General features: G+C 55.3%; 3 protein-coding genes across 3 annotated transcripts in view; all 3 read right to left on the bottom strand.

The window, feature by feature from the left end:
* LOC116433533 (protein dachsous-like) overlaps nt 1-11,874 on the bottom strand; it is a 221,842-nt gene extending 209,968 nt beyond the window's left edge. Inside the window, exon 1 of the mRNA XM_076370424.1 lies at nt 11,663-11,874. Within this exon, the coding sequence (XP_076226539.1) occupies nt 11,663-11,689 (27 nt within the window). The 5' untranslated portion in view covers nt 11,690-11,874. The remainder of the gene's footprint in view (nt 1-11,662) is intronic.
* LOC116427253 (protein dachsous-like) lies at nt 11,815-13,351 on the bottom strand. Its single transcript, XM_076370667.1, has 2 exons — nt 11,915-13,351; nt 11,815-11,820 (listed from the first exon to the last, which is right to left on the bottom strand). The coding sequence occupies exons 1-2, from the start codon at nt 13,349-13,351 to the stop codon at nt 11,815-11,817; spliced, it is 1,443 nt and encodes a 480-aa protein (XP_076226782.1).
* Nucleotides 13,352-21,376: 8,025 nt separating this feature from the next.
* Nucleotides 21,377-22,260, bottom strand: LOC116427252 (uncharacterized). The gene is made up of 2 exons (XM_031977376.2): nt 22,040-22,260; nt 21,377-21,955 (listed from the first exon to the last, which is right to left on the bottom strand). The coding sequence occupies exons 1-2, from the start codon at nt 22,258-22,260 to the stop codon at nt 21,463-21,465; spliced, it is 714 nt and encodes a 237-aa protein (XP_031833236.2). The 3' UTR covers nt 21,377-21,462.
* Nucleotides 22,261-22,483: the final 223 nt, after the last annotated feature.

Below are 22,483 nucleotides of genomic sequence, written 5' to 3'. Positions count from 1 at the left end.
ATTCTTGTAAACTTGTAGACGAAAAATCGTTAGAGGTAACACTCTGTACACCATCCTCTCGTCTAGAGTAACAATCTATCAGCCTTGGCGACGAGTTCAAAGTTAGATCTCGGACGAAACACTGCCCTTCGTATCCCTTCCTCCTAATCGCAGCAGTCTGTGTCAGTTCCATTCGGTTCGGCGCGCATACCGAGGATACCGAATCGCTACGTGTGCCGTTACGCGTTACACTATTCGCCGGTCGTAGGTATTATCGGGGACTATTTAAAGAAAAATACCCCCTCGAAAGGAGTACGGGCTCCTTACCCGTCTTACCGGTTTACAAATACCGACGCGCGTCAAGTTTGATCGAACCGCGAATATTATGCGTGACGTATATGGTGTCCGGGATATATATACACACGCGCTGGTACACACTCGAGGGATGTGACGTACGCGCGCGGACGTCGTGAACGGAGTCCGCCACGAGGTGTACTTCGAGCGACAGGTGGTCCCTCGCTCCTCGGCCCCTTCTGGACCGAACGTTTTGCCGAACTCGTCCGTTCCACGATGAAATTCCGTCTGCCGCGCGCAAGGGAAACGTGAGAGCGACGGTGCCGCGGGGAAGGGCGCTGGGAAAGATTTTAGGTGCCGTGCCCTCGGAACGCGACCCTGTTTCCGTTACCCTTGGCATCGTTGCGTCGGATGCCCGAATAAACGTAGCGTAGGAATAGAATCTCGGACGAGTCCCAATTACGAAATGAATACAGATTCGATTAACAGAACAGCAGTTTATGAACTATAACTAGGATTACACTAATGCTATTGCTAACTCGGTCCTAAACACTCTCCTTCGACAGTCTTTCAGGCACTCAAGCTTTTCTAAACGCTATCACCCTATTTCCCAAACTATCCAACGCTGACCGCAAGCACGCACTGGGGACCATCCTACATTGGTAGGATGATCACTTGATGACTAGTTTCAGGAATCATCTTTAGCTTCATTTCTCTCACACTGCCAATTTCCTGCTCGACAATACGTTTACGCATAACCAGTCGAAACTATAACAAACAGCGAAAAACTGCTGCAACCCCTATGTCATTCCGGCAGACCGCAAACGATCGGCAACTTCCTCGACTTCCCGATCGTTACCGAATCACTCTAAATAGAGACTAGTCATCCAACAATCGCGACCCGCCGGTGAGTAGGTTCGATAGGCCGGTTCAAGTGGGAGCGTTCGCTAGAAAAATCGCGCCTCCGCGTTTCGCGCGGCAACGTTGCGATACGAATCGCCGTAAACCCGGGTCCGAGCGCGTTCCGATCCGCAGGCCAGAAGACACGCTGTCGCGCTTAAACGGGCCGGCTACAATGCGATCGTTAACTTACACGCGTGCCACGCGTGCGTTATAAATCATCCGGTATCGTATTAAGTGTAACGCGCTTTCGCGCTACGTTCCTTCAATTGCGCGATAGGGCCGCGCATTCGACGCGCTCGCCGGGCACGGGCTACGTGTGCCGCATGCCCGGCTCGCGACTACGAGAGAGTAGCCGCTGTCGGAAGGTGGCAGGTACACTGGTGCGCGTGTGTATATTAAACCGATTCCCGGGAAGGCGTATAAGCTAACCAACCACCTGCTGTTAGTCCGAACCCCGGCCACGGCGTATCTCTCTTTCTTTCCCTTCCGCTTTCTTTTATTCCCTTTTCTACTCCTCTTCCGATGCCCGCTCCGCTCTGCACACCTCCCACTCCAGGTCCCGCCGATCCCCCGATTTTCGCTTCTATTCACAGACGTATTACGGCATCGCGCGATATCTCGCCCGGCGGCCGGGTGAATCAGGTCTAGTTATGCAAGCCGAAAACTCTCTCAGGGACGTCGGAAGGCCGGGCGACCCGGTTCACCGAGATACTCGACCCCGCGGTGTCGTTCCCGGCGACCGAGCCGATCGAAACGGAGAAGCATTCGGAACGGCGACTGCCTCGAAGAGTCGGCCACACCCTTGAGATAATGATAACGCGCCAGATAAACGCCGCGTACCAGCATTTCCGTGCCGTTCTCCGAGAGAACCGGTAGATCGGACGCCGCGTAAAACGAGCAACGGAACGATCGTAAACGATCCGCGCGGCGTTCGAGAGGAACGAGGAACGTCGAATCGGCTACCGCTGGTTTCGCTATTTTTACCGTTCGCCGCGGTTGGAGTTTGAGAACGGGGCGACAGCGGTGCCGGGAGTAGGCCCGATTACGGCGAATTAATTAGAGACGCGTGGCTAATCGTTCGTTGTCCGTTCGCTCGGATGTTTCTAGCTGCCGGCCGCGGATCGGCCAGAGAGGAGAAAGGAAAACGAGCAAGCGGAACGAAATGGAACCAGGCTAGGAACTAGCCCGAGAAGAACTCGTTCGATCGAGGCCTCGAAGACGGATGGACGGGTGGATTGACCTCGGGGATAAGTTTCCGACGATATCTCTCTTTCTCCGGAGCGGAAACCGGCGATGGCTGAGCTGGATCGGGGAACGCGGAAATGCACTGTGCCACCGAGAGTAAGCGATCAACGGCGCGTAGCCGGCCGCTGATCGAACGTCGGTTTAATTAAAAGTCAAACATCGCCCCCAGGCGAGATCGGCCGATTTTCGATCGTTCCGTCGCGTCGCGTCGCGTCGCGTCGCGTCCGCGCGACACCGGGGGGACTTTTGCCCCGCGGTTCAACGCTCGCCGCCGTAAATATTTTCATCGGTGACGGTTTCGCGCGGTCGAGCGAGCCCGCCGAGCGAAACCGAGCCGTTCCGATTCGATCCGATCCGATCCCATTAGCCGCGGCGATCGAACAGCGAAATATCGCGACGAAGATATAGCCGCGCGTCTCGGTGATTGATTCGCGAGCGACGGAGGCGCGCCTACCGGCTCCGATAGCATTAAGCCTAGACGTTCCCTCCGTCGGAAATTTATCCGACGGTGAAATTTATTACCCCGGACCAATTACAATGTATACACACCGGGAGCGCGTTACGTGATCGATACACGGCCGGCCGGCCCGTTCGCTATCGTCGCGAATAAATTTCACCGGGAAACGACACAACCGGCCGCCGATGTTTCTGGGCAACCGATGCGCGACGACGATCGCGTCCGCCTCGAATCGGACGATATCTCGTTGATTGGTGGCCGGTCTAATTAAAAGTGTATCCCGATCCGTCCGGCAGCGGCGAAACTCTCCTCCGCGCGGTCGTTCCGGCTACCGAGCGGTTAGAATCGTTCCGAGTGGTCACGGCACTTTGCTTGCCCTATCTAGCCGCTAATGACATAATTGGAACGTTTCGAACGGCTATAAATTAAACGAGCGCCGAGCCCGATGATTCCGGACGAGCGACGCAGCCCCGGCTCGACGAAATTCAACCGTGGGTGTTCAACGCGCGGCGTTACGACGTTCCGGTTCCCGATCCCTCGGCCGAGCACCGACATTATCCGCGGACCGAGGTACTTTGTACCGCGTATGCGCCGTAAAATCAAATTGTGAGGATCGACGGTGTATCTAAATATCCGCGGCGAGGGGAGGGCCGATTCGCGGGACGACTCGGCGTCTCGATCCGTTCGCGCGAAAACTTATCGATGGCGATCGGGAAAGCTGAATCGGCGCGGAGCGGCACCGATCGGTACCGAGCGGCTCGCCGCGTCACAGTAATACCGGGGAAGGCTCGGTGGAGCGCGTCTGCCGCGTCGTAAACGCCAACCGGGAGATATTCCAGCGTGGAAAAGGAAGGTTCGCGAATCGATCGTATATCAAGAGTAATAGAGAATCAACCGCTGCAATATACGAACGATTCCAGGAAATCCTAGCCGATCTGTTACGCTATAATTACCGAGCACGGGAGTAAATTCGTAGCCCGTTTGCCGCTTATAATGCCAAGAATTCGCCTCGGCCCCGACAACTTCTGCGGAAATCAAAGTTTTATGTGTACCCGAGCGGTAGCCGGCAGACCGATACGGACCAGTTCTCGCATAACCGTCGGCGCAATCGCGTCCGACGCGAATGTGAATTAATAAACAATTAAGTTGTCAGCCGCTCCTCTAACGTAAGAGCCAATAAAATAAACCGTCTGTTTCGCCGTTCTCCACCGGAATCCCCGGTGCTCGATTCCGTTCGCGGCCACCGCGAGGGGACTATCGACGGCGCGCCGTCGCGAAACGAGGCGACACCTCCTTCGTGCCATCGAAATTTCGAAATCGTCCACGTAACCGGCGCGAACGAACGCCTCTGCCGAACCCGGGCAGCGCGGCCCGGGGGACGGGGGGGATCGCGTTATCGATCGCATCGATCGGACGCGTCGGCGCGTATAACGACGAATTTCTGTGGAATGGAAGAGGCGATTAAGAAAGGCAGAGTCCGAGGAGCCCGGCGCGGCGGAGCGCACGGGAGATGATTGGAGCGGAGAGCGAGAAGAGAGACGCGGATCCTATCGGAAAGTAATTACCGGGCCGGTCGTACGGTCGTAATTAATCAAATTCCGCGCAGGGATGACGCGACGAAAACGAATCGGCCTGCGGCCAGGAGAATCCATTAGCGAAACACGCGTGTCCCGGGAGTATTATTTCGCGCGGCGACGCGTTCCACGGCCGCGCCGCCGAGCGGACGACGATTCTCCGCGCGGGTGCGGGTGCGGGTGCTGGCCGGCGACCTATGCGAGCGCGCGCAGCCGCCGCATTAGCCCGACATTAGCTTCCACGTGACGCACGATCCCTCGATCTTGCACCTTACCCGGCTAATTGTGCGAGCCACTCTCCGTTCAGGAGGAGAGCCGTGACGGATCGACGGGTCAATCGAGGTCGTCGGTCGGCCCGTCTTCGCGTCTCCCTTCCTCGCCGTTAATCTACGCTCGCGCCTTCCAGCAGATTTTCTCAAGCCTTTTCGAATACGGAAGAGCCGCGCGACGCGACGCGATCGCGCGAGACGAGTCTGGTTGGTTCGAGGCAACGATGTTTCCCGGTTCCACCGCTCGGACGCCATTTCACGGCTGTCGATTCGTCGGGAGAAACTTTCACGAGCTTTCCTCGGCATGATCCGAATCCGGGGAACTACGAACTGCGAAGAAGAGGGGGAGGAGAGAGAAGGACGAAGCGACACGAATTCGTTCCATCGTTTCAACAGAAAACCCGTCGTGTCATCTCGGAACGTTGGAATCGGCGAACAGCCGCGCCGGGAAAAATACCTAAATTAGCCATCGATGGTCCCCGGTGGAATTACGTGTGAAATTGAAATAGCGTGTGGCGGGGTACACGAAGGATCGTCGGGTACTCCGCGACAGGTGTAAAACTCGCGAGCGGGCTCCGGGCGAGCATCGTTTTTCCAGGAGGGACGCGCATTCCGCGCGTAATTTACTACCTTTGTAGGCTAGAGTCGGGCAATTTCCACGGAGCCGAGGAAATCGTTTTAGCGATTTCTGTGGTCGCGATGCACGCACACCAAGCTCGCCCCGGCGCGGCGGACGTGTGAACGGTGCCTCCGTTGCCGCTGAACGTTCGGCCCGTCGTATGTACTTTCCCGGTGCAACGGTCGCACCAAGTGCATTGGAAAGTGCAGCTCGCACGCAGTGCTCTCTCCCCCCGACCCCTTATCGCGATTGGTTACCCGGCTTATACCTGGCACCGATCTGCCTACCGAGCGTTCGCTCGCTCGCTCGCTCGCTCGCTTTCTCTTCCGACGCGACGCCTCGATACATACACCGATCCGTGTAAGTACACACGTGTACCGCGTGCACGCACTCGCGATCGGCTTCTCTTTCGTCCCGCTCGTTCCACGATCGTTTCGTTAAACGTGGAAGAAACGCGGCCGACAGCCTACGGCTCCCCGATCGAGGCCGACCGACCGACCGACCGGCCGATCGATCGATCGGATTTCTCGTACGAACGGACGGCGGAATCTTGAAAATCGGGCCGACTCGCGTTTCAATCGGCCGACAAATTGAAACACCTGTCGTGCTCGCTTTTCCGTAACCCGCGAAATCTTAATTCCACCGGTCGGGGCGTTGTTCCCCGGCGCGAACACCGCGGTGAAAGGGAGCGGTGCACCAAGGAAATTCCGAGGCGTTCCCTTCGGTCGGTGGGACGCGTCCCGTGAAACTTCAGGAAGAGCAGCGAAGAATTTCGATAACCGGCGACGGCCGAGTAAAATTCAATCGGTCTCGCCGCGCTCGAACAACGGGTGTGCGCCGCGTTGGCATGCAGCGCGGAAGACCGAGCCACGGAATCGGCGTCGATATCGCTCTCTGCATCGACAATCGAAAGCTGCGTGTGCAGTTATGCGAACGACGGCGCATCGATGCGACGTTGCGACGGGTCCTCGCCTTCGCCATCGAGCTTCCGATCGAGGGAACGAACGGGCCGCGTCGGAGAAAGCGAAATGTCGCTAGATTCGTAGTCGGTCCGCCGACGGTTACCCCGTTTAAACGGTCCGCGGGCATCGCGGGAGATTACCGAGGCGCCTCATAGACGTCGAGGGGACGATAATAGCACGGCTCGATCGGTGAAAATTGTCGAGGCGGTGAAAAGCGAGACGCGCTTAATCGACATCGTAATTCAGCGCCGCGATAATTGCACCCATGACCGGCGAGAAAGGTGTTACTCCGAGATTTCTACGGGTCGGTCCTGGTCCGCTGGCGAACCGGACCACGCTAACGCGAATATTTTACGAGCAGTTTCTCGCGGAGCGTCTCGCGACTCGAACTCCTTTCCACGCCTCCTATCCCTCATCCGCGATCGCGCTGCTATTTTCGCTCTCCAATTGCCATCGCGATTGCATGCCATTTCAGCGCTAACCCTCCGCGCTCGATGGGTTCTCGCTAGAAACATTCGACGGTTTCCGATGAGATACAGGCAACTACCTACGACGCTAACCAACGAGAAGACACGCATAAATTAAGGAACGCGGCCGTTTCATTTCAATGTCCCGCGCATCGGCGCGTCGCACGCACCGTGATATTATACACAAGACTCAATAATTCCCCTGTATCGAATCGACCGGTGACCGAGAGTCGCCCCTCGAGTTGCGACGGGTTAATGTCGCGCTACTCGTGCCGCGTAATTGTCTCGCGTCGATATTTTTTACGACGACATAATCCCGTCGGTGTAAAATGCTCGCCGATAAATATAACGGACAATCTTACAGCGGGCGCACGCGTCCCGAGGATCTTTGTTTCCTACCGTTACCCGATTCGCGATCGCGTGCTCTCGGCGACGCGATCCACGAATCGATGAACGAATCCGAGCGGTGCGCCGCGCGGCGTGCACGTACGCGCGCACGCATACTCGCGATGCGGGTCAGTCATCGTATCCATTGGTATGCGACCTCCTCCTCCTCCGCCGCTGCATCCTACTTCTCCGTCTCGCTCGTTCTCGTTAAGCTACGAGCCGCCGCGCGAAGATCGACCGATCCACGGAAACGAGAGGACGAACGGCGACGATCGATCGTCGCGCGGTTCGCCACCCACCGATGGAGGAAGAGGACGTTGAGTAATTCAGGGACACACGGAAACTCGACGACCAAGCTTCGCCTCCCTCGCTCTTTACGTGGAAGCGGTCGCCGCGATTCCGCGTAATCGGCGGTCCCCCGATCTTGTTTCCCGTTATCGCCTAATTATCCGTAATTTCCGGCCCTATTAGCCCCTTCGTTACGGCGTCCCGTTACCCGAGGTGGCACCCGGCGATCGTTTCGGAGGATGGACGAGCGGACGACGTCCGCCGCGTTCATAACAGCGAACGCGCGAAGAACCGAAGAATCGATGGACCCAAGTACGGAGATTTAACCGATAGCCTGCATGGAATGTTAGGGTTTAAACATGGAGTCCGATCGACGACAACGACGACGACGACGAGGACTTTCGAGCGTCGGTAATTGCGCCAGGATACACGGAGATTAGCCGGGTTCCCACTCGGTGAGAGGCAAACCGTTTTCCCGTCGGCCCTGTCTCTATTATTCCAGAAACGGAGATAAACAACCGCGCGGCTGTTACGCGGCGGTTTCGCAATTCCGCCGGGTGATTCGCGTCGCGGAAAACCGAAGGGAGACCGGGGAGGCCGTGTCACGGGGCTTCGAATGGAAGGAACGCCACTGGTCGAGCGTGTCGAGCCGGCGCGGCGCGGCGCGGCGCGGAGCGGCGCTCGGTGGATTTCCAGAGCAACGGAATGACCGAAATACGAGGAGCGGACGACGTTTGTAACGTGGAACGGCGAGCGCCGAGACCAACGCGCCGAGGGAGACCGAGAACGGGAGGAAGACGGAGAGAGTATAGAGCTGGTCCGCGGTCGCAATGTAGCGCGAGTAGAGGCGCGCGGTGGCTGCAGCGACCGGTGCACGCGAATGCATATACATATATCTCTGCCTCGTCGTTGCACTCGGGAATGCGGTCTATAGCGCGTAGGATCGAGAGCGGACGAGCGAGCAGGAGGCAGAGAAACAAGAAGAAAGACGGGACCAGGCATAGGCGCGGTGAAGAGAGCGAGAAGAGCCGAGGGAGCGACGAGAGCGCGCGAGAGAGGAGAGAGAGAAGCGAGCCGAGAGGGACGCCGGAACGGAGCGACAGGGAAAGAAGGAGAGCGTGCACGGCAGTCGTAAACGGCAACAATTGCTGCGGGCGTTGCCACTCGAAAGCTCGAGTGCCTAATGCCAGATGTCAGACGGTGGTTAGAGTCATTACGGTCATCACTTTGTACCGCGATACACGATGCACACCCCAGCCACCCGACTGATGCGCCGCCGCGTCTCGCGCTGCGTCTTCCACGTCTCCGGGCCGCCGGTGCCACGATCGAAATCTCATCGGCGCTCGTGAGTCGAACGGAGTTACCGGAGCACAGCTTTCCCCGAGCCGGAGACAATTTCACCGAAACCGTACCGGACCGGCGAACTCGGTCCGAAGGTACTCGCTCCCCCGTAATGCCTTCCACCGTCCGCGGCCGAAGAGGAACGCGCGCAGCCGGACAAAAGGCTCCGCCGTGGCTTAATGATCCTCGGTTACCGGTTAGAACGGATAATGGGGGCCTCGCGCGAGGATGAATCGGAACCCGTGTCCTGCCACGCGGAATAGAGAGACGGATACTCGGCTGACGGATACGAATAGTTTAACGCGTGAAAGCGCACGCACACGGCCGAGGGCCGTCCGATAGGGAAGAATAGCCCGGAGGTCGATCCGCGTTTTTCTCTCGCCGCGTCGTTAGCGACGATCGACGATTCAACGCGATCGCGGCCCTCGAAACCCGTTCCCGAGGCGTGACGAGAAATTCGCGGGGAAGAGGTCGCGAAAAACGAGCGAAACGGCGCGAGGCGGCGAGGAGAGGCAGAGAAGAAGGTAGACTCGAAGGGGTGGAGCCGGTACTCAGAGGGATGGAACGAGAAGAAGCGGCCGTCCGGCCGGTTCGGCTCCGCCGGACGGGTGGGAGAGCCCGAAAAATCTGTAATTATAATAATTATAGTCGAGAGGGCAACAATTATAAATCGTCATTGAACTAGGCAACGAAACACCGATAAAATATATATCGTACAAATGTTCGACCGAGCCGTTAATAGCCGTGGCCGTGCGCGTATCCCGGCGCGCGCGCTTATTGCGAGGCCTACTCGTTTATTAGAATTTCCGTGAGACGTTCCGTATTCGGTGCTCGGTATTCGGTATTCGATGCGCACCGGCCGCGAGCATTCACCGCTTCTCCCTTGAATGCGGATGACAATCCAACGGGAGAAAAAAGAAGGCACGCGTTTCGCTCGGCCAGATGGACGGCCGAATGTTCGTGGGAGGGAGAAAGAGGAAGGAAGATCGAGGGAGGATTTTTCTCCTCTTTTTCTGCCGCGCGCCCTTTTCTCCCATCTTTCCCTCCTCTCTCCCTCTTCCAGCCGCTTCTCCTCTCCGCCGGTCGGAGTCTTTCGAATCCACGGTCCACGGATCACGGACGTTATGAATGACAGACGCTTCGTCACAGCGGTGACGACTACCTCGCGCTCGTCTCGCGACGCGCGCGGTCCCGGTTTCGCGTGTCGCTCTCCACGAAGATTCCTCGTGGAAAGTCAGAAGTCGAAGAAAACGAAGAAGACGTTGGTGGAAGAAGAAGAAGAGGACAAGCAGGATGAAAATGAAGTCAAACGAGAAACAACTTCTCGCGACGCGAAACGATATAGGAGGAGCCATCGACGGCTCGATGTTACATGGACGCGTTGCGTCAGAGCGTTTCGCTTTCATATCCGCGGGACGGAGTGTGTTCGGCGAGAAATTTCGCCCGCAAAGAAGTGGGTTACTGCTCGTTACTTCAACAGCCCACAAGAACCCGTAACGACTTCGTTATCGTACGCAAACGAGCGTATAAGTATAGTATTACCTTCGACGATTACGCGGAGCGTAAGACGATCGTCCTTAAAAGGCGACAGCAGGTAACGCCCGCGTAATCCCCTTCGCGGAACGCTTCGACATCTCAAATTTCAGAAACGCATTCGCGCCTCGGGTATGTCCAGTTTTTCGAATTAGTCTGCGAAACCCGCTGGCCGGGACGTGCGAGGCTGCTCGTCGCCGCCGCCGCCGCCGCCGCCGCCGCCGCGTCGGCACTCTGGGACGGCGAGGATCGGCGAGTCCACGCGCCGTAAAGGTATACCGATCGAGCGTGGCTCGTAAAGCAGCGTCGGTGTCGAGAGCAACTTGTTCCCGGTCGAACAACGCTTCAGGGAAGAGCGTCTCGCCGTGGCTACAAAGAAACTGTTGCCAACAGGTTTCCTCGCGCGAGACGAGCCCGCGTCTCTACCGGCCACGTGTTCCGGCGAACGCGTAAAGGCGGAGCAGCCGCGAGCGCGAAGCTTTTCGGACCTCTCTTTCGAGACGACCTCACCTCGCCTCGCCTCGCCTCGCCTCGCCTCGCCTCGCTTCGCCTCGCATTCGTACGCGAGATGCTTTTCCCATTCAGGTTCCTACGCGCGGCTCCTACTCGTATTGCTCGGATCACGCTCGCAGCGAGCCGTGGCGAGCGAGAGTTCGTTCATGGCAGACCGAGCGGGCGACGCATGCAAATGAACGAGCGCGGATTTATTCCGCCTCCAGGTCTCGAGCGACGCGAGCCGACCGCCGACTCTGCCTGCTTTCGCGGGTAAAGAATCTGATCGATAACGCTGCGCGAATATCCGCGACGATAAACACGCTAATTGCAACACGCTGGATAAAACCTTTCGAAGAGCTCGGCCCGAACCGCCGGTACCAATTACGAGTTTCCCAGCGTAACGTGGATATTTGCCTCGCGGCGCGACTGGTCGCTAACGCGGCTGCCCTTTCGGCCAGCAGCTGCGTTTCAGGAAACCTTTAACGCGAGAACGATGCGCCGCGAGATCGAGGTTACGCAATCGCTAGCTAGTCGCGGGCCTAGCCGAACGCTGTCACTTTCGCGCGCGCGCTATTAATCGGCGACGAATCCTCAGCGAGGAACGTCGACCGTCGTTCTCGATGACAGATCAATTAGGGGACCGCTCCCGTCGAAGATCGATGAACGTCAATCTCGGTACACGTTTGCGACGCGAGCGCCGACGTCCCGCGAGATTACGCAAACGTTTCAACTTCGCGTGTAACGCGCCTTTAACGGGCCCGGTGTTTCCACTGTCGTCTCGCGGAACGAGAGGGAAAAGCACCGGGGATAAGGTACAGATCGAAAGCGCAGGTTTGCGTGGGTTCTAACCTTGAGAAAGCAGCGTCCAACGGGCATGTCCTCCGGCACTGTCGCGTTGTACAGGGGCTTCTCGAAGATGGGCTCGTTGTCGTTGAGGTCGTGAACCGTGACGCGAACCGTTGCACTGCTGCTCAGCGGCGGACACCCGGAATCCGTCGCGATCACCACTAAAATCGGCGCGGGGTCGGCCTCGCAATCCACGTGAGTGATCGTGGTGATCAGGCCGGACGACTCGTCGATCGCGAACCACGTGGAATTCACCAGGGAGTACTTGATGGCGGAATTGGAGCCCTCGTCGAGATCAGTGGCCGTCACTTTGAGCACCGGGGTGCCCGGCTCCGATGCCTCCAGCAAGTGGGCCTCGTACCTCTCCTGGACGAATTTCGGCGCGTTATCGTTGACGTCGGTGACGAGAAGCCGAAAGGTCCGGACGGCCCTGAGCGGCGGCGTGCCCGCGTCGGTCGCCTCGACCGACAGATCGTAGACGGGTTTCTCCTCGCGGTCGAGCGGCCTCTCGACCACGACCAAATATATGTAGTTCTCCCTGGTCGCCAGGCCGAAGTGTCCCTCGCCGCCGGTCAACGTGACCGTCGCGTTCGAGTACTCGGTCCTGGAGTCCGGATCGCTGACCGATATCCTGGCCACGAACTGCCCGGGCTGCGCGCTCTCGCTGATCTTCGGGGTCGCGTCGTCCGACAGGAAGATCACCGTGATCGCCGGCTGATTGTCATTGACGTCGGTAACGTTCACCGAGAGGAACGCGCTCGCCTCGAGCGGCTGCGCGCCGCAGTCCCTAGCGACGATCACCAGCTCGTGCCGTTCCTTAGACTCGAAATCCAGCGCCTTGTTCACGTACACCATGCCGGTCTCCGGATCGATGCGAAACATCTCCTCGCGGTCGGATTGCCGGCGATTGATCGAATACTCGATGCGGCCGTTGTCGCCGGCGTCGCTGTCCGTCGCGTTCACCGCGAGCACCGGCGTGCCGACGGTCGCGTTCTCCGGTATGCTCGCGACGTACGTCGTCTGGTTGAAGATCGGCGGATTGTCGTTAACATCCTGTACCGTCACGTTCACGTGCAGCCTCGAGCGTAGAGGCGGAGCGCCGCCGTCCAGCGCTTCTATCACCAAGTGATACTGCGAGCGAGCCTCCCGGTCCAGGGAGCCGGAATTCTGTAGGTCCAGGTAGAGGACGCCGTCGCGGCCGCGATGCGGGGACAGCCTGAACGCGTCCCCGTGGTTCCCGGAGACGATCTCGTACCGTTGGGTCGAGTACTGATCGAGATCGGGGTCCTTCGCGGGCGGCAGGGCCCTCTTCGCGTCGCGCGGCGAGTTCTCCGGGAACTCGACGTCCACGCGGTCCACCGGGAACGTCGGCGCGTTGTCGTTCTCGTCGAGCACTTTCACGACCACCTGAATGTTCTGCGGCAGGGCGACCAGGCTGTAGGACGGCCTGGTCTCGCGGTCCAACGGCACCTTCGTCCGAATCTCCCCCGTCCCATAATCCACGTTCAAGTCCGAGTCGACCGCGGACCCCGAGACCGACACTATCAAATAGGGCGGACTGTCGGCGTCGATGTAACCGACCCTGGTGCCTGGCCTCGCGTTCTCCGAGACCTCCAAGTATCTGACGAGCTCGGACCACGTGCCCGGGGCGAGAGTCGCTCCCAGGACGAGGAACAGTAGCAGGTGCCGCATCCTGGAGCCTTCACCGTCGCCGCCGCCGTCGCCACCACCACCACCACCGCCGCCGCCGCCTCCTCCTCCTCCTCCCCCGTCTTGCGGTCTATTATCTCCTCGACCTCTCCATCGCTGTACGATCGTGAGTGAGTGGACGCGAACACCGGCGACACCGCCAAGGATCCGTCATACGCGCCGTGAAACGCTCCGAGACGAGGACACGGTGGCAGCTTCCCTGGCTCGGCTAGCTCTCGCCTACCTATCCGCCTTCTGTTGCGCGCGTTTCCCTCCTTCGTTTATCGAACGACCGACGACGAAAAGCACGAATATCCGATCCACCAGCACATTGATCACCCACCAGCAGCACCAGCACCAACCACAATCACGCTTTATTCTGGTTTCTCTATTCGCGATCACTTCCACCACGTCGTAGTAGCACGCGTACCGAATCGTCTCGGCGCGACGACTTCTCTGTTCTCTGTCCGCCGATCTTCCGCTCGATGTGGCGTTCACCGAAGATCCGCGACGCGTCGCGGAAATTCCATTAGCGGCCGCGGGTCTATCTCGGCTCCGTATCGCGTCGTTCCGTCCCGGTCTATCCCCGGTCTCCCGTATTCTCCGGTCGTTGTTCCTCCGTTCGTCCCACCAACGCGTACGTGCCCGCCTATCTCCGTTTCCCTGTGGCACGCTCGTGCTGGCACGCCGCGCTATCCAGTGTCCTCGCCGTTGCTAGAATATCTTCGGGCCGAGATATATCGTGCATTCCTCGCGTTAGATCCACGCCGGATAAACCAGACGATCAACACGAGGGGAACCAGTCGCGAACCCGGCGCGATCCTCTCGCGTCCAGATCGGCCTTCATCTCTCGCGCGGTCCCGTCGGGCCCAGCGCCGAAAATCCACCCTCCGCCGGTGCCCGTCCGCGTCCTCGCCGGCTCGACGCGAATCGCTTATAAGGCCCGATCCGCGGCGGCTTTTGTCATCATCGTTGGAAAGCGCGGCCGCGCGAGCTCCTGTCTTCCGGATCGTCGATCAATCCTCTCGGAAGTTAACGACCAGGCAGGACCAGTTGGACCAGCGAGCGAGCGCGCGCGACTCGGCGAACGAGTCGAGTCTACCTTCTCCGGGGACTCTGACTCCGCTTGCACCGCGACCGCGTTCGCGTTCGCGTTCGCGTTCGCGTTCGACTTCCAACTTGGCTTACAGTCACCCGGTCCTCTCCACCAAACTGTCAACCACGACGCGCACTAGACGCGAGCGAATCCATAAACCGCGGATACCTCGGAATAGAACGCGACCGCCGGACCTCGTCGATGAACCGCGGCTTCGCGTACCGTTGGCGGCCCGATGCGTGACCTTCGGCCCCGTATCTCGCTGAACGCGCTCTCCGTTCCGATCGTAGGCTCCTTTCCGCACTCGAGGACACCCTCGCCCGCGACTCGACCGCGGGGACGATACGTTCCCGTGCTCCGAACGATTCGCGATCCAGCGATCGACTCAACGCGGACCGTTTCGTGCTCCCTGAACGGTGACTAACCGATCGACCTTGGACATTCGGAATCCCGATCACTCTGCGGCCGAACGTGGTTCCACTCTCAGCCCGGAAGAGTAATATGGCAGGAACCGTGAGCAGCACGAGGTGTCGCGTTCTTGGGCCCAGCGTCCGTTCCGCGCGGCTTCGAGGTTAGGCATGCACTGACATGGCGGCACCTGCAAGGCCTACCCTTCCCCTAACTCGGTGGACTCGGCTGGCTCGGTCAGGGGGACCCGGCTGGACCCGAGCTGGCGGCCATCTTGGAGAGGGGAGAGGTAATACTGGGCCCCGATATGCCGGGGCCTCGGCATTCAGCGCGCTTCGCGGCACCGAGCAGCTAGACTATACCAAACTCCTCGCTTCCCTGCTTACTTGCTTGCTCGCACGGCCGCTTCCTTGCTCTCCTGACTGCTTGCCTGCCTGACTGCCTGACTGCCTGCCTGCTTGCTGCCTGCCTGCCTGCCTGCCTGCCTGCCTGCCTACCTTGCTGCCTGCCTGCTTCCCTGCCTGCTAGCTTGCCTGCTAGCCTGCCTGCCTGCCTGCTTGCCTGCCTGACTGCCTGCTTGCTTTGCTGCTTGCGCCTCTCTCTTCCCCTTCCCGTCTCCTAGCTGCCTCTTTCTTTCTCCGTGGATTCCTCGTTTCCTTCCTTCTTCGGCCACGTTCACTGCCTTCCTACCTACCTGAGCGCCCGGTATGCGAAGAACTGACTTACCAACGGCGCTCATTCCGCGGTCGACTCTACGAGCCTCTTCTACGCCCGTGCCAAAGGTCCTGGAATTTCGTGACGCGACGAGAAAAAGATTCCGAATATTTCGCGTGCACGGCCTATACGAATTTCCCATTTCCAGCGGCGAGGCTCGACGGCGACGAGCAGCTCGACAGACGCGGCTCCCGAACGAGGGATCGGTTCATCGACGCGAGAGCGAACCGTGTCCCCGGTTTTCGTCGCGAACAACGAATTCGTATCTCGAGCAACGATCGAAGCGCCTCGCGAGTAGGCACGATTGCGTCAAGCCGAGTTTCACCGTGGAGACCAGCACTAAAGGTCGCGAAATTTGCATGTTAACAGGAAGCGGCACATTAATTTTGACGATCTGTTAACACGTCCCCCGGGAGGGCACGAGGCCGATGTTGGTTACATGATGCATGCGATCCAGCGCGACGATACAGCGGAGCTTCGAACTCGGCTTTCCGGAATAATCGCGTGCTTCGATAATATATTTCGCAACGGTACACGCATAGATCACCGGTGATTTACTCCCGCCGCGCGGGCAGACGGTAAGTGATAAATTCCCGAGTTAATAATTCCGTGTATCGGCGTATGACTCGTGACGCGGCGGGCGCGACCGAGGATCTAAGAGCGACTCTCCAAGAAAAAAAAAAAGAAAGAAAAACAAATTAACGAATTCCTCCTACCGGCACGCGCTGGAATTTCATATGCGCCAAGAATTCAGATTAACGCGCCGGTACTCGCGCGACCTCCGCCGAAACGAATCGGACGTCTCGTACGGAATTCATCGATGAGAGAGGCCTAAAACTATCGACGGGACGAGACGGTGCGTCGAAGCCGCCGCGAAATCGAGCCGGAACGAAACGCGGATCCATCGGTTCCGTCGCGTCGCGTCGGCCCGCGCGACGCTTCTCGAGGGTCGAGGACCCTTGGACTTCTCTACCTGACTCTACGAGTAGGCAGATAAATCCGCCGCCTACTACTACCCGCTACAGACAATGCGGCCGAGACGGTGCATCATCGTCCGTATTGTTTGCTCAGCCATCGGCCACACGAGCCGATCTTTCGCAGGTGCTGGATGCAACAAAGCGGCTCGACCTCGAGCGCGTAACCCGCGCGGCGAGCGGCGAGCGCCGAGCGCGCAACGATCAACCGCTTCGCGGCCTCCCGCTGCCTGGAAATTGGAATTCGTGTACGAGACATTAGAGTGGAATAAATTTGCGTCGCTCAGCCGGCCGCGGGCTTTTGTTTCTCGAAACGAATACGTTGTCCTCGGCCCTCCTTAACTTTGCGTCTTCCGATACACGGCTGACATCGATCGGAGTTGGGTACGAAAGCAAGATATCGACGGCGGTCTCCTCCTTTTCTTCTGCTTCTTCCTCTTCTTCTTCTTCGTCCTCTTCTCCCGTTTCTTCTTTACAGTCAACGTTTCATTCTCGATATTCTTATTCCCTCTTCCAAATTCTCAACTCCCGCGATCGTTCGTTCTTCTTCCTCATCCTCCGCCTCCCTCCATTCCCTTTTCTCTCGTTGCGTCGATACTTCTTTTTCGTCGTTTCGGGAGAGTAGTCGAGCAACAGAAGTGCCATTGTCACCGTTCAAACGGGCAAACCCATTAAAGAACGTCAGGGATTTCTACGAAATCTTTCCGCCGTATACCAATTTCGGCGCGACGTGGTGGCACGGTCGCTAGGAGAAAATTACAGAGTTCGAAAATAAAAGGTGAAAAAAGAAAGAGAGGGACGGAGAGAGAGAGAGAGAGAGAGAGAGAGCGAGAGAGAAAGAGAGACAGAGGGAGAGAGAAAGAGAGAAACGAAAAGAGGCAAAGTGGGCCGCGTTATACGAAGAAAGAACGCGCCGCGATAATCCGAGACCGGAGAAAGAAAAAGGGAGACAGAGGAACGAGAGGGCGAGAGGAGAACGGGAGGCCGACAAAGCTCTCGTCATTAAGCGAAATGATTACTGGTCGCGAGGGCCACCTACACCCGAACTTGCTTCCAACGGCGAGTCGTTCGTTCCCAGATGAAAGACCGCGAACTTTCTGAAAGAACACGGGGGTTTCGGGAACGGTTGCCTTCCGGCGTGCCCTATCATCCCGCCCTCCCTGTCTTACCCTTCGTCGCTTTCACGATACCTCCCTCCCCTCGCAACGACATAGTGGGAAAAGGATTGCCTCTGTTCACCGAAAAAAATTCAACTCACGAGAAGAAAAAGAAAACAAAGACGATGATGAAGTAGAAGAAGAAGAAGAAGAAGAAGAAGAAGAAGAAGAAGAAGAAGAAGAAGAAGAAGAAGAAGTGGCGGCGGAGGAGGAGGAAGAAGAGGAAAAGGAAGAGAAGGAAAAAGGGCACAAGGAGAGGGAGCAGACAAAGAAGAGTAACTACATTTCTTGCGAGCGGAGGCGCAACGATGATGCCAGCCGGGCCGAGCGCGATCGAGTTACGAGTTTCGAATGTCCGCAGTAGTCGTGAGCGGCTCTAGAGTTTCGCGCTCGAATTTCGTAAAAAACGTGATTTCGAGACGCGGATTTGAGAACTCGATAGATAACTTCGTTGCTCGAGCGTCGCCGACTTTTGCCCTTTCTTCGATCGACCTCTCCTTGCATCCGTGAAATGCGCGAAATCCGATAGACCGCATAACTCCTCTACCTACGTCGACGTTGTTCACCCGTCAAACGCCGCTTTCGAGTAAGAAGAAAAAAAAGCGCCGAAGGAAACGTGCGGCGGTCGTCTATAACCCGACCCGCCACCTTTCCGCTTCCCTGTCGACGTTCGCGGCGGAACAGTACGAATGTCGAGTAATGGAGCAAGAAAAAAGGGATGACTGGAAAGACGAAGCAAAGCGAAGAAACCGAGGTAAGAGATTTCGGTGGGGCATAGGTAGAGGGGCACTGAAAATTGGGAACTGGTGGGGGTGATGGAGACCAGCCGCATAATGACAGGGTGCCTCGCGCCAAGGTCCCGCTAACGAACCGGCCCACAGGACCGAAAGGGTCCAGGCTAGGAGACGACACTGTATTATTTTACCATTTCGGGGGTCGGGGGCATCATCAGAAATCATCGCCGAATCCATATAATCAGTAGACGGTTACGTGCAGCCATGATTTTAAGAGCTCAAGGAAAGGGACCGAGAGGGGTAGAAAGGACGGAGGAAGAGAGGATGATGCCTAATAAGGCGAACGGTGGTAGGTACTTCGGTATCTTCGTCATCTTCTTCGTCCTCCTTCTCATCTTCATCTTTCTCTTCGTTTTCATTTTTCCCCTCATCTTTATCTTCGCCTTCACCCTTGTCCTTGTCCTCGTCCTTGTCCTCGTCCTTGCCGCGCCGCTCGTCTCGAAAATCTTGCACTTTTCAATCTTCGATACGAACTTGTAGTGCTTGCTCGATCCGCTAATGACGCGATCCCAATAAGAAGTAAGCTCCCTCCACTTTCCTCTCCTCTTCACCCGCTGCGGCCCCACTCTATCTTGACGCGTTGCACGAAAGGCAGACCTTAAAACGCTCCAACGAGACCGCGAATGCTGCGGGGAACGATTCAAGAGCGCGACTCGAAATTCCGCGTGAACAAAAAATCCGCGCGTCGCCACTTAACTGTATCTACTCGCCTCGGGAATGAAAGCACGAAACCGGAAGATTCGAGAGAAATTCTTCTGACTGCTCTCGCGTCTCGATAATGTACGGTAAGAGCGTGTACCACGGACAGCTTCGTTTCCAGCGAAAGATAGGCAAGATCGCTCGTTAGTTTCAATTTGCATCGAAAGCGTTCTACCTCGGATCTATCGTGAAATCGTCGGAATCGATTGTTCCAGTAAACGCGTGTAGACGCGATGAAAAGGTTGGGCGGAGGGGGAGGGGAGGGGGGTAACAACAAAAATTCTGAAAAGTTAATACCTGAAATCTCTGTTGCCGCGCGTTCACGGGAAAGCGTCGAGAATGTCAAGACTGAGGCAATAAAGAGCAATATGCGAGTATACCGTGAAAGTTAATCGATAAAGATCTAAATGAAAGTTGTTGGTGGATATAAAACGCCTCTCGTACGTACTCAGCCCGCTTTGCGTAGGTACGACCGGTTTGTTACAAATCGAGAAAAAGAGCTACGTGTCGATCGATAACTTGAATCTTCGTAAAAGTTGATCGGGAGAAAAATTCTGTATGCTAATAAAAACCTTGGGGATAGCGCCTTTCCTCGCCCCATTTCGTCAAATCGGAACGGAATACCACATCGGCCGTGAACAACGGGAACAAATCATCCGAAAATCCTCGGGGATTATAAGAATAGGTGGAGGGACCCGATACGTAACCAGTATCGACAACGCGACGCGCGTTATCCCGATAATTAGGGGCTTTCTCTGGGCCGAAGTATCGATGTTGGAGCCTCTCGAACTGGTTCCAGAATTCCATAGACCGTGTCAGCGGATCGACCGAGAGATAACAGACTGTCCGAGAAACTCTCTCGCCTGCCTTTTTCTAATCTATCTTCGATACAGAACAAGAATATTTATTTCCCCCGTCGATCCACGATCAAACTGGATACTTTTCTCGAAATCGCCTTTTGAAACGGTGCCCCTTATCGAGAACCTACCACGAGATCGGTGAAGCCTCTATTTTCTACTGAAAGAATTATCGGGGAATATAAAGGAAAACGTGAGAGAGATTAGCATCCTCGTCTTCTTTATATTCGAGTAAAAAGAAAGTGACTCGCGCGGATAAAGCCGAGGCGCGTGAATCCTCGCGCCGCGTAATCGTGTAATCTTCCGGGCATCTGTCTTAAATCTGAAGACACCTTTTCTCATCTATCCTATTCGATCCGCTCCTTTCGTCGTATACCAATATTATATCATTAACTATGGACGCCCTCCTCGTACACAAATAATCGTGGTTATGTATATCGCGTTACTTATTATTCCTGCAAACTATTCCGAGTCAATAAAGAATAACGCGACATTGCCGATTGATTGTTTATCATTCGGGTAATAATAATTATAATAATATTATTATTAATAATAATAATAATAATAATAATAATAATAATAATAATAATAATATGTGGACATAATTGCACGGTCGTTTAGATTAGCTATTAATTGCTTCTACCGGTATATTTCATAGGAGAGGTGTCATTTATGACTGCCTCGCTGGTACACGACTCCGCTGAGAAGAATAACTTGATATTGCCCCTGGCACGATTGGTGGAGACTTCAATCTCGACTCTTTTAAACTCCGTGTATGTACGTGTATATATATATACACATATGTATATATATATATATATCTATATGTCTATATATATATATATATATATATATAGATACATATATATATACCCCTTAGACGATGCTTTATAAATTACGAGTCAATTCAATCTCATAGACGGAAGATAATTTCGTGTATTTTATGAGAACGACTCGTAACTGTCGCCGCATTTCAACTTTTTACGGCTAATTTAAGTTGTCCAATTTTATTGCTGTCGCGAATACGAAGTAAGTGAATATTTCGCGGACAAGGTCGATCCTCGAGTTCGTTAATTACGAGATAACTTGATAAACAATTTTCGAACGACATCACGTTTTTCTTTAACGTCGAACCTGAATGCGTACGGTTTTATTGATATCTTTCGCATTTTCAGTTTCGCGTCGTCCCCGTTCCCATATCGGACGCGAACAGCGATACGTATCAAGCGAGAAAGGAGTACGTAGCGTCATCTTCCGTCGTCAATACAGAGACAAGATGAACCCACGCGGAATCATTGGATAAATGATAAGGAATACTAATTGGGAATATAGGTGAAAAAAAGGCGTTTTTGTATTTATACATAAAATACATATTGAAATATCTGTAACTATAAAATAATACCTTATCCTAGAATTTATGGTTTCAAAGGGATAATGGGCCACAATTGTGGCTTCGCTTTATCCTTGTGTCTATCGACTGTAGTCTGGAGGGCAGTTTCCATTGCTAATATTGTAGCACTAGCTTCGCCGTACAATAATTTTGCATTGGTATTCCTCGCCTGTACCCACGCAGCTCCACCTTGAATACATTCGTCTTTGTTCCTTTCCTCCTCTTGTTCAGCGGACAATTCAGCGTCGCGTTTCTTCTTCAGTTCGATCTTATGCTTCATGCTCTGTTCCAAAAAGTTCAACATATCTTCGTTCACATGAAACTCCAAGTTCTCGTTGTCTTCTGTAGAACCTGTCTCATCCTCCTCTGCTACTTGCTGATCCTCGTGATGTTTGTTCCTCTGCGTATAATAAGACTTTTGGGTATTCTGACTAGCCAAGGATCTCAACTTTTCTCTTAACATTCTATTCTCGAATTCTAATGCTAAACAACGAGTCCTCCACCATGTTACACTGTGTCTGAAACCATTAAAATTCTGCTAGCTTACCTAAACATGAAGATACGTAAACTTCAACCAACTTGAGAATGACATACGTACTAACCTGTTCTGCCATGCTTGAGCTAGCATATAATTCTCCCAGAAAGAATTAGCATGCATAGTGTTGGATATAAATCTTTCTTTAGCAAATATATCCGTGTGTTCTGAAGTAAACCTTCGACGTTTCGTAGATCTAACCTCAAACTTTACCTGTTCAGAGCGTCGTTTTTTCAAATTCCGTCTCTTTTTTCGACCTCTGTTACGTTTTACTGTGGAGAATTCCATACCTTACCGTTATACCATCGACGAAGGGCATTTATGTCAATACACGAAGGTTGTTTATATTTCCACCTAATCACAGGAAGAACACCACCAAACGTCAACCGAAGAAACGCAGCAGAAACATGTTTGATCTATCGCGCAGTCGTAATAAAGGTATCGACTTCAAAAGTGAACAATGTACAATTTCAAACATCGATTATCGATGTTAAACGTTAGTCCTGCAGGT

Source organism: Nomia melanderi, chromosome 9, assembly GCF_051020985.1.
Source record: "Nomia melanderi isolate GNS246 chromosome 9, iyNomMela1, whole genome shotgun sequence".
Lineage (NCBI taxonomy): Eukaryota > Metazoa > Arthropoda > Insecta > Hymenoptera > Halictidae > Nomia > Nomia melanderi.
The sequence above is the reverse complement of the archived record's forward strand: the minus strand, read 5'-3'. Positions and strand labels throughout refer to the sequence as shown.